The sequence below is a fragment of the Xyrauchen texanus genome, chromosome 12 (assembly GCF_025860055.1).
Source record: "Xyrauchen texanus isolate HMW12.3.18 chromosome 12, RBS_HiC_50CHRs, whole genome shotgun sequence".
Classification (NCBI taxonomy): Eukaryota; Metazoa; Chordata; class Actinopteri; order Cypriniformes; family Catostomidae; genus Xyrauchen; species Xyrauchen texanus.
In genome coordinates this window covers 46,955,492-46,970,491 of record NC_068287.1, presented here as the reverse complement: position 1 = coordinate 46,970,491, position 15,000 = coordinate 46,955,492, and the positions used below count along the sequence as shown (strand labels likewise).

Below are 15,000 nucleotides of genomic sequence, written 5' to 3'. Positions count from 1 at the left end.
GTACACCCAAAGATCTGACGCTGAAATGACATTGTAAACATGTCAAAATTCCACTGTCCTATAGATCGAGTCTCTCACCTCTAGCTATCACTTTGTGGAGGTTCTCTCTGTGCTGTATTTTTCTCCATTCTTATCTCATCAAAAAACAGGTGTCCAATGTTGTACCACGCATGAACAAACCAATAGGGTCACTGTCAGGTGTTTATCATCTGGCTTAAGTTGATCATGACAAGTGTATTGCAGCTTGAAAATGTGTTTTTTCATTGGCTGATTTAATTTGGGCTGCAGAAATGGAGCTCAACGATGTTGTAAATATTCCTCCCATTCATTTTATCCATAAGCATTTAGGAAAAGTCGTCAATAAAGAGTAAGACTTGAATCAAGCTGTGGCTGAGCGATGACCGTGAGGCCGGGATGGAAACTGGGGAGTGTTGGTGGGCGAGCGATAAAGCCACAACCAGAGCTGCAGTCGGGAGAGGCACAGAGAGAGCGAGAGAGATGCAACAAAGTTGTGTGTATGTATGTTGTACATTTGAATGTGGACCCGGCTCCTGCATCATTCTTACACTTGGGTTTCGGCACCACTGTGGCAAGTTCTTTAACCCTCTGCAAGGAGGAAGCAGGAGCCGGGTGCACGTCCAAACGTATGACATTTATTTTGAAACTTCACACATTGCTTTAGAGCATCACAAACCCTAGTGGCTTTTCAGCTCACTGACCACACGGTCACTCTACTTTTCAGCAGCATCTCTCAACCGCTGGGCGAGATAATTTGCCTCAGGTATCCACCCCGGCCTTGCTCGGCACCGTCGCTGCTCGGCCCGTCCCACTTGCCACACGAACCAACCAGCTTTGTCTTTAAAGAAAGAAAACATTTACAAGACGGTATACTTGCGCGAGTATGAATGAACCTCATATCCCATAAATCATTGCTAAAATATCCCCAAGATATGTAGCTAGCTACAGTAAGTGGATAATAAACATTAGCTTGCCTCTAGCCTACAAAAGCTCACCACAACACAGTTTTTTATTTCAGTGGTAACTTCTGATTGGCTGATCTCGCTTGAGGATTAAGTAGTTCTTCACTGAGATTTGTAAAATGTTTAAAAGCAATGTTGAAATCACAGTAACTTATGGCTGCTTTGGAAGCATATACTATCATCTAACAACCTCAGGGCTCATGTTAGAGTTGTCTTGAAAGGTTTACGTCATTATCACAGTTATGCTATGGGGAGTTTCAAAGGCATTTGTACCTCCAAACCGCTACTACTGAACTCTAATCACCTACTTTTCTCTTTCCTTCACCTATAAGCCAAACTTGAAGGTCGCTCTTGTGAATATAACGGCCGGATGTATCAGAATGGAGAAAACTTTCATGCCGGCTGCAAACACCAGTGCACCTGTATCGATGGAGCCGTTGGCTGCATACCCCTTTGCCCCACCGATATTCCTCTGGCATCACCTTCATGCACCGCCCCTCAACTGGTCAAGGTGCCTGGCCAGTGCTGCCACAGCGTGGACTGTCACAGCAAGTCTTCCATCCTTCCTCCTGTGGTCAGACATCCTCATCCACCTCCTTACCTGTTCCCTGACCTGCACATCTTCAAGAAACCCTGGCTGAAGCCACACCCCTACAAGCCCCAAGACTCCTTAGGCAACGAACTGTTAGAGGTGGAGAAAAAGTGGGACAAACCTCGTAGTCGAAAGCACCTGCCAAGTGAGTGTGCTGTGAGTTTATTTACTCTGGTCACCAGCACCAGCAATGGGGGAAAAGGTGCCTCAGGTGGTTCCTGGCAGGGTACTTAGCCTTGCCACTCTACCCATTTGTGGGCCTGGTCTCCCAACCACAAGATTCCTAATAAAGGATTGAATGGGAAGAGTCCTTCATATTTATGAGTAAAGCACATCCTGATTTGTTAGGGTTAGGTTTAGAGTTTCTCCAACCAATCAGATAGTGATTTTATGATGAAAATTACTGAACCATCCAATCGGGTATCACTCTCCTCTTGATTATAAATTACTCTTACCCTTCCATCCTATGTTTTGGAAACTTGCATCCCCATTGGGCTTAATAACTAGCACTAGACTCCTTGCTGGGCCAGCAATTGTTGCAGGTAACAGCATAGCTATATAGCTAACATATTTATGCTTTTAAAAGCATTTTCCAAATGTTATATTGTGGTTGTCGGAATATGGAAATATACAGTTGTCCTAATATGAGTGCAGTGTTATTTAGTTTAGCATTACATTCCTGAAAATTTGAAAACTTTGAGAACATTTAATTTGCTTATTTATCAGTTTTCACTTATATATTATTTTTTTTTCTTTTTTAAGAGATCTAGTTACATCTAACGTTGTAAGAACTTTTATCAAATACTAATAACGTCATATGTTCCATGAATGTTTTTTAATAATGTTTGTTCCTGACCTTTACATAATATTAGCCAAAGTTGTTAAACTAAACTAGCTTGGACACGATATTACATATTCATATATGTCAAACATCAAGTCAGAGCTTTTTCTAGTGTGTAGGCGCCCTGGTCAAAGACATCATGTTTTGTGTATGTTTACATAGACCAACAATTCAAAAATAGCGTCTTCTATCTTGTGTGAACGTCCCCTTTTCAGCATGGTACATGGCCGCAAAAAGCTGCCTTTAGGTTTTTGTTCAATAAACAATCGGCCCCAATGTGAGCTGTGGCCCTTCTTCCTGCCTGCATTTCTGTGTGTGCTTGTGTTCAGATTGGCACCGCTTCTTTTCCACTAGATCCTTGTGAACCAGACCCAGCACCTGCACAGCGCATGCCTCAGTCCGGCAGTCTGTAATCACTTTCTCTATGCGTCACTGTTCCGTTTGGTGAATGGTGCCTGTGTACTAACTTACTGTCTCTCTTTCTCTTCCTAGCATGGAAGCAAGCTGGACGGCAGTGTGTCACCCACACTACAAGCTGGACACCTTGTTCCCGCAGCTGTGGGATGGGGGTGTCCTCTCGGGTCACCAATGACAACACTCGGTGCAAACTGGTGAAGGAAACTCAACTCTGCAACATTCGGCCCTGTAGTTCCGTGGCTGTGCCCATTAAGGTAAAACTAACCATCTCTGCACTAATTCAAGTCATATTTTATTTGTATAGCGCCTTCCACAACACACATCGTTTCAAAGCAGCTTAACAGAAAATTATCAGAAAGTGAAACTGTAATATCTATAAACTCTTCGATGTCATCATTGTATAGTTTGATTAAATATGATTGTAAATTGTGTTTTAAAATAAGTAATTCAATAATAATTGTATTAATAACCCCAGTGAGCAGCTGAAGGCGACTGTGGCGAGGAACACAAAACTCCATATGATGTAGATTAATGGGAGAAACCAGACTCGCTGTGGGGGCCAGTTCCCCTCTGACTAACATCATGAATATAATGTAAATATTACTTATGTATAGTTAAAATCATGGTTTAACATTACTAACCTAAGTAAGTGTTAAGGGTCAGTGTTTAAACATCAATTGTGTTTGAACTGTAAGATTAATGACCAAAGTCTTTGAAGTCCATCTTGATTAACTGCAGAAGTTCACATAGATGCAATTGTCCTTGTTAATTGGCTGATGAAGGGTTTTGTTGGCAATTGATTGATAGTCTGTGTATTCCATTATAAGAGTGTAGTTCATCAATACATTTACATTTATGCATTTGGCAGACGCTTTTATCCAAAGCGACTTACAGTGCACTTATTACAGGGACAATCCCCCCGGAGCAACCTGTAGTTAAGTGCCTTACTCAAGGATACAATGGTGGTGACTGTGGGGATTGAACCAACAACCTTCTGATTATCAGTTATGTGCTTTAGCCCACTATGCCACCACCACTCAATAGACAAAGGTGATGCAGGTAGAGATCAATGAGGTGCATCACAGTTCAACAAGCAGGTCATTTCGGTGAGGTTTGTTGGGGTCCATCATAATTCCAAGGTTCAGGCAGCATATCATGACTTACATGAACATTTACAGCACTACAAAATTGGGAAAAGCTAGAAGGGTATTTAATCTCCTTGGTTTTGACAGCCATAAATTTAAGACTCAATCATAATTTGGCATTTGGCTCCTTCCAGCGGGAGAAGACAAGAGGGCAAGAGTTTATCCAAAGATGACTGGTCACAGCGTTCAACAGCTCATCTTCCATACCATCTCAATGGTGTTTGACCCAAGCCCCTATATTTTCCTATTATTAGTGATGACAAGAGTAAAACAGGTCAAGGTGAAGCTTCTACCTGTAAGCACCTGCGTAACGGTAGGCCTAACAGTATTCTGGTGTGTTTCCTTCATTCTAGTTGCCTGTGAAGTACAAGTAGTGTATCTTTTTCAGTTCCAACCATATGTGATAACAAAAGTTGCATGGTGTACTGGCTAAAGCAGGGCTAATCTTTCATAACCAGAAGATTGCTGGCTCGATACCCACAAGGAGCAGCCATCAATGTGCTCTTGAGCAAACCACTGAACCCCAGGGTTTTCTTATTGGATTTCTGCAGTAATAAGTGTCTGCTAAATTACTACTTATAACCAATTCTGTGAAGAACTATAAACAAAGGTTTTATAGAATCATCCAAAACAAAGTTTTGTAGATGTAAGATGTAACCGGATGTGTAATCTGTGTTTGTGTAACAGAAGGGGAGGAAGTGCTCTCGTACCCAGAAGTCTCCTGAGCCTCTGCGTCTGCATTATGCCGGCTGCCGCAGTACCCGTCTCTATCGACCCAACTACTGCGGAATGTGCCTGGACGGGCGATGCTGCTCTCCACGCCGCACGCGAACGGCCCCCGTGCTCTTTGCCTGTCCTGATGGCAAACGCTTCAAGAGAGCCGTCATGTTTGTACAGTCCTGCAAATGCAACGATGAATGCGGCAATCTGAACGAAGCGGCCCTTCCGCCTCAGCGTTGGCTGTACGGCGACATGCACAAGTTTGTCGACTAGCATCTCCTTCTCAGAAGCCTTAAATTCCCTGCCCCCCCCCATCCGATCCCCAATAGAGTAACACTTCCAAGTTTAACTGAGTAGAAGCTAGACCAAGGCTTTCATAATAACTCCGATCCACTTGGGAAATGGGCAATTTTGGTTTTGGATCACTTTTTTACTGAGAGTAGACTGGAGTCTTTAGACTAGACAGCCTTCCATGAGGGTCCTAAATGAATCATCGAAGGTGCCCAGGTTGTAAATGTATAGAAAATATTTTGAGATTTGGCTGGCCCTCACCATGAACAGTGATGAATAAAGGGGCAGGCTGCACAGCTGGTGAGATGATGTTGACCTTCATTGTCTCAACATTCATTGGAGAAAAAAAAGCCCCAACAGGACACTGAACGAATGGACCAAGAACTTCAAGAAAGAGGATTGTAAACATGGGGGAACAAGCCCAAGCATTTAAATAGCCTGGTGTTTTCCCTCCATTGTGATTATTGGATTTGCCGGCAATTTCATTCATTGGAACAGATGGCAAATACAAGGGACATTCAACAAGTCATTGGAAGTAGTCCAGCGATTGCAAGGTAGATAAGGACTTGGACAAATTGCACGTGGACTCAACATTGAGCCTAGCGGTAAAGCCAAGCAAAACAACTATCACTTGCGGAGTGATTGTTTGAGAAGCTAAGACTCCATCATCTGAGTTAAGGACATTTGCCAAGAGCCACAGCAGCACCCTGGTGCCAAAACGTTGACTCCCCAACTCAAAGCTAATTACAAATCTGTTCTTTGGGGACAGAAAGAAACCCAGTAACCCTCTAGTTTTGCAATAAAAATGTTAAAAACACCAGCATGTGTTGTAAACCTGTAATTTGAAAGTAATGGGTGGGACAGTTCTCAAACTCTGCTCCATTCTAGTCTGTAATCTACTAAGCGATGCCTGAAACTTAGGCAAACTAGACTGTTGTTTGTGCGTTTTATGGTGGAGTGGTCTCTATTTGTGCCTCCTGGCATTGGTACACAAGATGACAGAGGTGACATCATGCCATCTGTTTATAGACTACTAAAGGAATGAGGGTTTGAACAGGCCCAACACAAATACCCAAACTGTCGGAAGCCAGAAGCCATGTTGCCAGTAATATTAGTCATAGAAAGGCAAGTATTTTCAGATGTGCCAAAATCTACAGAAATCAAAATAACCAATAAAAAGATCCTCAATTCCAACTTACAAGTAGATTTTGAGATTCTACAGAAAACATGTCAAAAGACAAAGAGTTCCCCCCCCAAAGTCTCAAACTGGTCTCTAGACATGGATTGGGTCCCTTCAATAAAAATACAAATTGAGGTATTATTCATGTCTGTAGCACAAAACCTGCAGGACAAGTTGCACAACTTTAATACTTTAGGTTAGTTCAACTCCCTAACCTCCTGTATTACCAATAGCACCACCAATATCCAATCAAATAAATGCTCAACAATTAGGAACACCTAGATTCCTAAAGGTCTACAAATCAAGCACCGTTGCAATAAATACCATTTGATCATAGATATTAAATCTAATGAATTCTTAAGACAGTTTTGCAGTTTATCAAGTGTTGACAGAGCAGCCACCATGTGATAACACTTTATATACAAATCCATTATGGTGTAAATGCAACCGGCCTTGCTCAACCCGCTCCGAACGGGATTCGAACTGGCGTGGGAGGCAGGTGCGCCAAGGAGGCTAAAGGGTACAGCCCCTAGCGTCAATCGCTAGTGCACCTCTTGCGGTCAGGAGAGTGAGGTTTTCATACTGCACAGCTATCCATCAGCTGGCTCCAGTTACACACACACTCCCATCCGGGTCACGGCACCACTGTAACCGGCCTGGCTCACCCCGCTCCGAACAGGAATTAAACCAGCGTGGGAGGCGGGTGCACTAACAAGGAGGGTAAAGGCTCCCGTTACAGACACACTTGTTCCGATTGCATGGATTAAATTTGGGTTTAAATTTGCTGTTCCTATCATTTTTATCTCAAAAGACAAGGTACAACCACTCACCAATTATCTAATAAATTGGCTTGTATAACAACTCCCTACTGTACGATAATTTATTGATTGAATGTTATATGTTGAGTGTTGCTGCAGTTCTTGAATTCAACCAGTTTGCCCATTTAAAAATCCCTTCATGCATTGCAAGTAACTACTGTAATGCATCTGATGTTTCACTTGCGTTTTTGCAATTATCAGAGTAAATTAAACTGTCACACAATTCAAGAGGAGTCTTTAAGTTGAAGTTGTATAAAAAGTTTTAATTTCATTAAAACCCCAAAACAAAAACATGATTTAGGACAAAGTTGTAAAACACATCTGGCCCGATCCCCAAAGAGAAGCAGTAAAAACATTGTAGGTTTGAGGTAAAAAGGGTTTTAAAAATGGAGGTTCCATCAATCACCCCGCTGAGACCCGAAAGCTTCTGCTGGTACTTCACTCTTCTGAACTCATCTGGACTGCTCAACTGCACACAGAAGAGAGAAAGGTCAACTCCAAAACAAAGAGATTTCAAATCTCAGGATACACAAAAATAAACCATTACAAAATGGGAACTCTGACACCAGAGGGAAAATACACCCGGTGTCACAGACAACAGCAGGTGTAAATTCTGACAGATCATCTCCCTGTGAATTGAGGAAGGGCTTGAATACGACAGCCTCCGGTTACAGCAACTCATTCAAATATTTCCTGGCGTAACAAAAGAGGACTTATCTACATCCTGTAACTCATCTGCAGTGAGCGGTCACCATTTATGAGGGTTTGAATGCATCAAAAGCATTTACATGGTGTAAAACAGATGAGCTCAGATTCAGTTTTTCTTGGTGACCGATTTGACATTCTATAAACTAACAGCTTTAGTGTCTGATCTGCTCATACTGTATAAAAGCAGCAATGTGGAAAGACTTACTGTAAGTGGAAATGTCAATTTCATCAGGCAACTCTGCCACGTCAACCTCGAATCTGTCCTGCACGTCATTCAGGATTTTGGCATCAGTCTCATCTGACACAAAGGTGACGGCCAAACCCTTCGTTCCAAACCGACCGGCACGAGCCACCTGGAACAAGACAAGCTGGTTTCATTAAAGCATCTTCAGAAGAGCGGCAGTTAATTGCTCTGAAGTCTGGCAGCCTTTGCGTACCCTGTGCAGGTAGGTGTCAGAGTCCTCCGGCATGTCGTAATTAAAAACGATGTTGACCCTCTCAATGTCCATCCCTCGACCGAACAGGTTTGTGGCCACTAGAATTCTCCTCTGAAAGTCTTTAAACTGCTGATACCGAGACAACCTGCGAGCAGAGAAATGATTAAAACAAGCGTCAAAACATAGATAAATATTAAAATTAGACCTCATTTCAGAACTAGTACACAAAGCAAAAGATTCATAACATTAACCATCACTGTTCCCATGTTTAATGGGTTAATAACAGCAGGGAACACAAGCGTGTGTTGACCAACCTCTCCTCTTGGGCCATTCCTCTGTGTATTGCGATGGCAGGGAAGTTCTGCTCCACCAGTAACTGTGAGAGTGCCACACAGCGCTGCACAGACTTCACAAATATCACCACCTGCAGGCAAACAACAGAATTACAACCCGAACAGTCCTCAGCCCACACAACACACATGAAACTGCACTCAACACATTTAACTGTTCGTTCCTGATTGAATGCCATGCCAGCTTCTGTGGGTATTTTCATGGTGAAAAACAAGTCAAAAGGTATCATGACTGATAGGATTTTTAAAATCCTTTTCATTCGAGTTATTTAAACCATCATTTGAATTTGATTGGATCATGGATATTATTCAGCTAATATGTTATAATTGAATATTGCCCGATTCCAGCCTTGATCTGGGGGTGATTCAGCATCACAGATCCTCCATCTGGTCGTCTAATGGTTAGACGGAGACCTGGAGAGGCCTTCAAGCCACTGTGAAATATGGTGGAGGATCGGTGATTATCTGGAGCTTCAGCACGGATGCATGAATCAAGTCATGTACAAGGTTATCCTGGAAGAAAACTTGCTTCCTTCTGCTCTGACAATGTTCCCAGACTCTTGAGAACTGATTTTTCTTGCAGGGCAATGATCCATGCCACACAGTCAGATCAATCAAGGTGTTGGAGGACCATCGGATCAAGACCCTGTCATGGCCAGCCCAATCTCCAGACCTGAACCCCATTGAAAACCTCTGGAATGTGCTCAAGAGGAAGATGGATGCCCACAAGCAATCAAACAAAGCCAAGCTGCTTGAATATTTGCACCAGGAGTGGCATAAAGGAGTGGCATAAAGTCGCCCAACAGCAATGTGAAAGACTGGTTGAGTGCACGCCAAGACACATGAAAGCTGAGAGTGAAAATCAGGATTATCCAGCAAATATTGATTTATGAACTCTGTTAAAACATTAATAGTGTGTTTAAATGAATATGAACTTGTTTTATTTGCATTATTGGAGGTCTGAAAACACTACATCTTTGTTATTTTGCAAATAAATGCTTTAAAATGACAATATTTGTATTTGTAATTTGGCAGAAATGTTGTCGGTACTTTATAGAATAAAACAAACATGTTCATTTTACTCACACACGCCTATAAACAGTAAATCCGTTTTGCAGCAGTCTCTTTCCCCAGAGCTGTATGTTCTGTTTGAATGAGGTTTGATATTTTTGGACATAAACGGGATAATAAATATAATTCATAAATAGGCTCATGAATGTTTAAAAAGGTAGAGGGAATACTTCCTGTATATTCTGTTGTGGATTGGCCCTTGATTCATGCCCTTATACATAATAACCATGAACAAAACGATGCAATATAAAAGAAAATGCCACCCAGGCTTACAGCTGGGCGCTACATCTTGAATCATATCTCGATATTTTTCAGCCTATTGACGATATTCAATAAACATCTCAATTATGTATTTCCTCTATAAAAAAAATATTTAAAAAATTGTGTTTGTTTTTTTTAAAATCACCATTTCATCCCAACAGCTATTATAGCCAAGTACATTCTATAATTATTCGATTTTTAATGTCTTTAAAATGGTTTCATAAAAAAAAAAAAAAAAAAAAGGGAGAATGAAATGGCATCATCTTCATCGATATGCACTCTAGATTTCTAGGAAGCTACTTCACTGACTTATTTTTGAAACCCCAGTTGAACATGGCATAATACTAAATTATTTCTATGGGACACATCAGGTTTATTATTATTATAATATAACGCAGAATTATCATTATTATTCTGATTATTAGATTTGGGTTAAACAAAAGTATTATATTTCTTTCCTGCTTCTCCTGGGGCTTTTATTGACACTGAAAGTGCTGCAGTATTGGTGGTGGTGTAATGGGCTAAAGCACAAGGCTGTTAATCAGAAGGTCGCTGGTTCAAACCCCACAGCCACCACCGTTGTGTCCTTGAGTAAGGCACTTAACTCCAGGTTGCTCCGGGGGGGATTGTCCCTGTAATAAGTGCTCTGTAAGTCACTTTGGATAAAAGAGTCAGCCATAAATGTAAATGTAGCATTTAAAACAACCTCACCCGGGGCTTTTATTTTGACACTGAAATTGTGTGTATTTGATAGTTTACAATGTTCTACATTTCCAGAAACACAGTAATCTCCCGTTCTGTTATTCTGTGCCATGTTTGTAGATTATCTTGTAAGGGTTACTAGTGTTTGGAATAGACCAAATGCTTGAACCTGCATTTCTTTGATTTCACGATACACAAGATCTGAGAGCGTCGTCATGCACGTGCACACAGATCAGCACGTCACTGGTTTGTTCTGAATCACACACAGACAGTGTTTATCGGTCTTTAAATCAGAGCCTTGTGTATTAATAATCACATATGACCAACTTGACATTGATGACATTTGTGACAGTGAAAATAGTCTGCTGATGCGCTCTTTATGAAACTTAATGTCCAAATGAAAGCACATTAACATTATTGTGATTATTGGTCAATTTTACATCATCAGCAAATAATCTCGATAATATTCGCCCAGCCCTACCCATGCTACATTAAATACAGATTATGTTTTATACTGGGTCGGGTAGTGAATCGATGTCTAATTATCCGATTGAGAAACACCGGTGTAGTGATTCAGTGGTGTTGATAGTTATTATACATGTATATTCTGATAAATAGGTTTATCAAACAAACTGAATTCTCACCTGATTGAACTCCAGGACGTCGAGGAGGTCGAAGAGTTTGCGGTTCTTCTCGCTGTCCTTCAGTTTACAGTAATACTGCTGCAGACCATGAAGGGTCAACTTAGTCTCATCGTCCACAAACACCTCCATCGGCTGAGAACACAGAAGATACACTTCAGACCAAACCATTCTTTATATACCAAACATAAACTAAACGAGTGCACCACTCACGTCCTGCATGAACTTGCGGCAGACGGGTCGGATCTCTTTACTGAGTGTGGCGCTGAACATCATGCACTGCTTCTCATGAGGGGTCAACCTGAAGATGTCCTGAACATCACGCCTCATATCTGACATACAAAAACATCTGCTCATTCAGCTATTGCTGCTCATTTGCAAGTGATTTCATAGAAACGTAATATTGGTGTTCTGGTTTAACTCACCGAGCTGCTCCAGCATCTTATCGCACTCGTCCAGAACAAAGTGCTTGACGTTCTTCAGGTTGAGGGTCTTGTTCCGGATGAGGGCGAGGGTTCGTCCAGGTGTTCCCACCACGATGTGAGGACAGCTCTTCTTCAGAACATCCTCGTCCTTCTTTATGGACATCCCACCGAAGAACACGGCCACTTTCACGGTGGGCATGTACTTGGAGAAACGCTCGTACTCCTTACTGATCTGAAACGCCAGCTCACGCGTGTGACACATGACCAGCACGGACACCTGAAACGCACACATCAGGACGTCTTTATCAGGCAGTCAATTCAGTTTTCATGCTGGGAGACAGAGCGGTATATCAGAATCTTAACACTAAATGTTCAAGGTGGATTTAGTCAACATGAAAAGCTGTTCAAAGACGCCACACGCCTTTTCACCATCTCCGACAATCCTGTATATTTATTATAAGAGCGAGCAGCAGCAAACTGGGAGTACAAGCTCATAGTCCATTGAAGATATTTCGGACACACAAGTGATGGACTACTTAGGACTGCAGAGTCAGATTTAATGATAATCTCAATCAACTAAAGACTTCTCACCTGCACATTCACACGAGTGTAACGAGCTCGTGATCACGTTCTGCTCTTCTCCCAGATGCGCACGTGCAACAACCGGCTTCCCTCTATATTGAAGAACGCAGACCCCAAAACTGATGTGACCGGTTTCAATTCTAGTTTAAAGAGAGTTACGGAGGAAGTCCAACCTCTCAAACAGTACCTGACATGCCAAACAGCACCGAGGAGGAAAAGAGCAACACTGTCCTCTGCGCCAACAAATAAAATTATACATCACCTTTACAAACTTGTTTCAGGATTTTACACGAGTAAAAGTAACTGTTATATTTTGACAATGATATAGTTTCATATGAAATAATCGAAAAGGGAGAATCTATTGGACTCATTTTAGATCAACAGTGGCAGTTAAATGTTTTAAGATGTGTTTCAGTTAGTATAATACATTAGTTTATTATTATTACTATTTAAGACAAGCACACTGACCATGGTAACGAGGAGCCTTTCTGTGTAATATGTGTATAAATATAATATTAATTAACAAACGGGATAATAATGGGCTCATATAAGTAAATATGCTCTTCAATTTATAAAAGGGGGAGAGAAACTTCCTGTAGATTTTGTTGTTTATGTCAACAAACAATGACACTTGATGGAAGTCCTTGTACTGGAAAACCATGAACAAAACTACACAACAGGAAATGCAACCCAGGATACATTAAATACAGATTAGGTTTAATCTATGGCAGGTCAACACATGATGTCCAATGTAAAATCTGTCCTGAAGCAAAACCAGTTAAGCACTGAGATAAAGACACAGACAAGAGCAGTCTGTCCTCACTGTCACACACCTACAGTATATATTAACTGTTAATAATCAATGGAGCATTAGTTTAAAAGCTCACACAGATGATGCTAGATTTCATTTAGTAGTTCATTTAACATGCTTTAGTTTTATAACATTATATATACACACACACACATGCAATTTTATCATGTTTATTATGTTTATAATTCTGGTAGCGTTCTTAATCCATTTTCAAAAGGGAGACTTTTTCTACACATACTTCAATTTAAAAGAATAGTTTCAAGTTTCAATTATAATAAATCGTTTGTTCAACCAAAACAACTCTTAAGGGTCATTGTAACTGATAATAATAATAACAATGTGTAATAGTGATATTTCCCCGAGACTTAATCGTACCGTGAGAATCTCATACCGTTGCAACCAGGGTTCGAATTATGATTTCATCTTTGTGGGGGTCTCTTAAAAAAAAAAAAAAGTAGCCTATAAGCAGGCGTGGTGTGTGTGATAAATAATTGCTTAACACTGCACTTGATTCTTTTGATTTCAATGTTTATTAATACAGGAGTAGAGAAACGAGTAGACTGTCCTCTGATGATGTTTTTTGTTTTTTGAAATAAACCCGAATTTTGACAAAGTTGTACCTGATGTTGGTAGCAGTCTTTTTATTTTTGGTGGCATGGTTGCTGGTTCTGAACTTTACACTATTTCTAAAATATTCTAACTGATCCCCAGCGTGAGTTATTCTAGGTGACTGTTATTTAGAACCTGTCACTTTAATGTTTCCATGGTGACGCATCATTGCTTGTCACGTTACACAGCACAACCACAACACAGCCTGAATGAATGATGATCTGCTTTTATGTCATTTTTCCTTTTTATACAAAATATTCACAAATGTATTAGCTATAACATGAAACACTGATATTCGATTGTCAAATATGTGCAAGTGGATGTGTTTTGTTGTTTAAACGCCTTTATAACGATCGCGTTAAGTTAGTTGAGCTGTATGTGCGATGGGCGACGCCATGTTATTTTACAACACGTCAATTCCTCAACTTCTCACCGAAATACATGAAAGTAAGTGGCCGGTGAACTGGGAGAAGAATAGAGTAAAATGTAAAGCTACTTACACAATGTGTATCTGATATGAAAGCGTGTCTTATTGTAGCGTAACGTTAATGGAAAGGATTATTATTGCCGCTTCCCTAGACATCAGTGTATTTTACAAACTCAAAATATTTTTTGCTAGTACTTATGTGTATTTAAATGTCTGAAACCTAAAATAAACATTATGTGGTTGAAAACACAGAACAGTTGATCTGTCTATGGTTGTGATACATGACAGCAGCACTGAGCTGCGTCTGTCTCTGGCTCAGCGCCAGCCAAAGCGCAAAGCACGTTTGAATTTAGCAGTTGATCACGTGATGCACTGACCGTTCTAATCACACCGGTGTTGATCGATCATACGTGCAAAAGGGTTAACATAAACATTGAAGGAATATATTGAAGGAAAAAATGCTTTATTTGTAATTTAAAATAATGGTGCTGATGATTTTTAGAGACCCCCACAGGTGTATGATTTTACTGCTTTCATGGGAGCTCATCCTCTCTCTATGGGAGCTCAGCTCCCACTGGCTCCCACGTAATTCGAACCATGGTTGCAACCCTAGTTTGACGTGGAAGTAACTAGTTACTCCCTACATTTCTTTCTTACACTAGTAGTTTTTTTACATGACTACTTTTTGGTGGCTCAAGTGGTAGAGCGGGTCGGCCGCTAGTTGTAGGGTTGGTGGTTAGATGCCCGGCCCACATGACTCCACATGCTGAAGTGTTCTTGGGTAAGACACTGAACCCAAAGTTGGTCCCAATGGCAGGCTAGCACCTTGCATGCAGCTCTGCCATCATTGGTGTATGAATGTATGGGTGAATGGGTCAGTGTAAAGCACATTGAATACCGCGAAGGTTAAAAAGGCGCTGTATAAGTGCAGTCCTCAACCCACCTCTGCTAACATACCATCAATATGTCAGATGAGGTGAAAAGGCAGCTTA

General features: G+C 41.0%; 2 protein-coding genes across 2 annotated transcripts in view; one reads left to right on the top strand and one right to left on the bottom strand.

Moving 5' to 3' along the window:
- LOC127652452 (CCN family member 1-like) overlaps window positions 1-7,103 on the top strand; it is a 9,424-nt gene extending 2,321 nt beyond the window's left edge. Inside the window, exons 3-5 of the mRNA XM_052138611.1 lie at window positions 1,313-1,717; window positions 2,906-3,084; window positions 4,663-7,103. Of these exons, the coding sequence (XP_051994571.1) occupies window positions 1,313-1,717; window positions 2,906-3,084; window positions 4,663-4,968 (890 nt within the window). The 3' untranslated portion in view covers window positions 4,969-7,103. The remainder of the gene's footprint in view (window positions 1-1,312; window positions 1,718-2,905; window positions 3,085-4,662) is intronic.
- A 123-nt stretch (window positions 7,104-7,226) lies between these two features.
- The window catches only part of LOC127652449 (ATP-dependent RNA helicase DDX39A-like), an 8,985-nt gene continuing 1,211 nt past the window's right edge, over window positions 7,227-15,000 (bottom strand). Inside the window, exons 4-10 of the mRNA XM_052138609.1 lie at window positions 11,580-11,856; window positions 11,368-11,486; window positions 11,158-11,289; window positions 8,444-8,553; window positions 8,130-8,274; window positions 7,898-8,045; window positions 7,227-7,453 (exon numbers count right to left, since the gene is read on the bottom strand). Coding sequence (XP_051994569.1) covers window positions 7,437-7,453; window positions 7,898-8,045; window positions 8,130-8,274; window positions 8,444-8,553; window positions 11,158-11,289; window positions 11,368-11,486; window positions 11,580-11,856 — 948 coding nt within the window. The 3' untranslated portion in view covers window positions 7,227-7,436. The remainder of the gene's footprint in view (window positions 7,454-7,897; window positions 8,046-8,129; window positions 8,275-8,443; window positions 8,554-11,157; window positions 11,290-11,367; window positions 11,487-11,579; window positions 11,857-15,000) is intronic.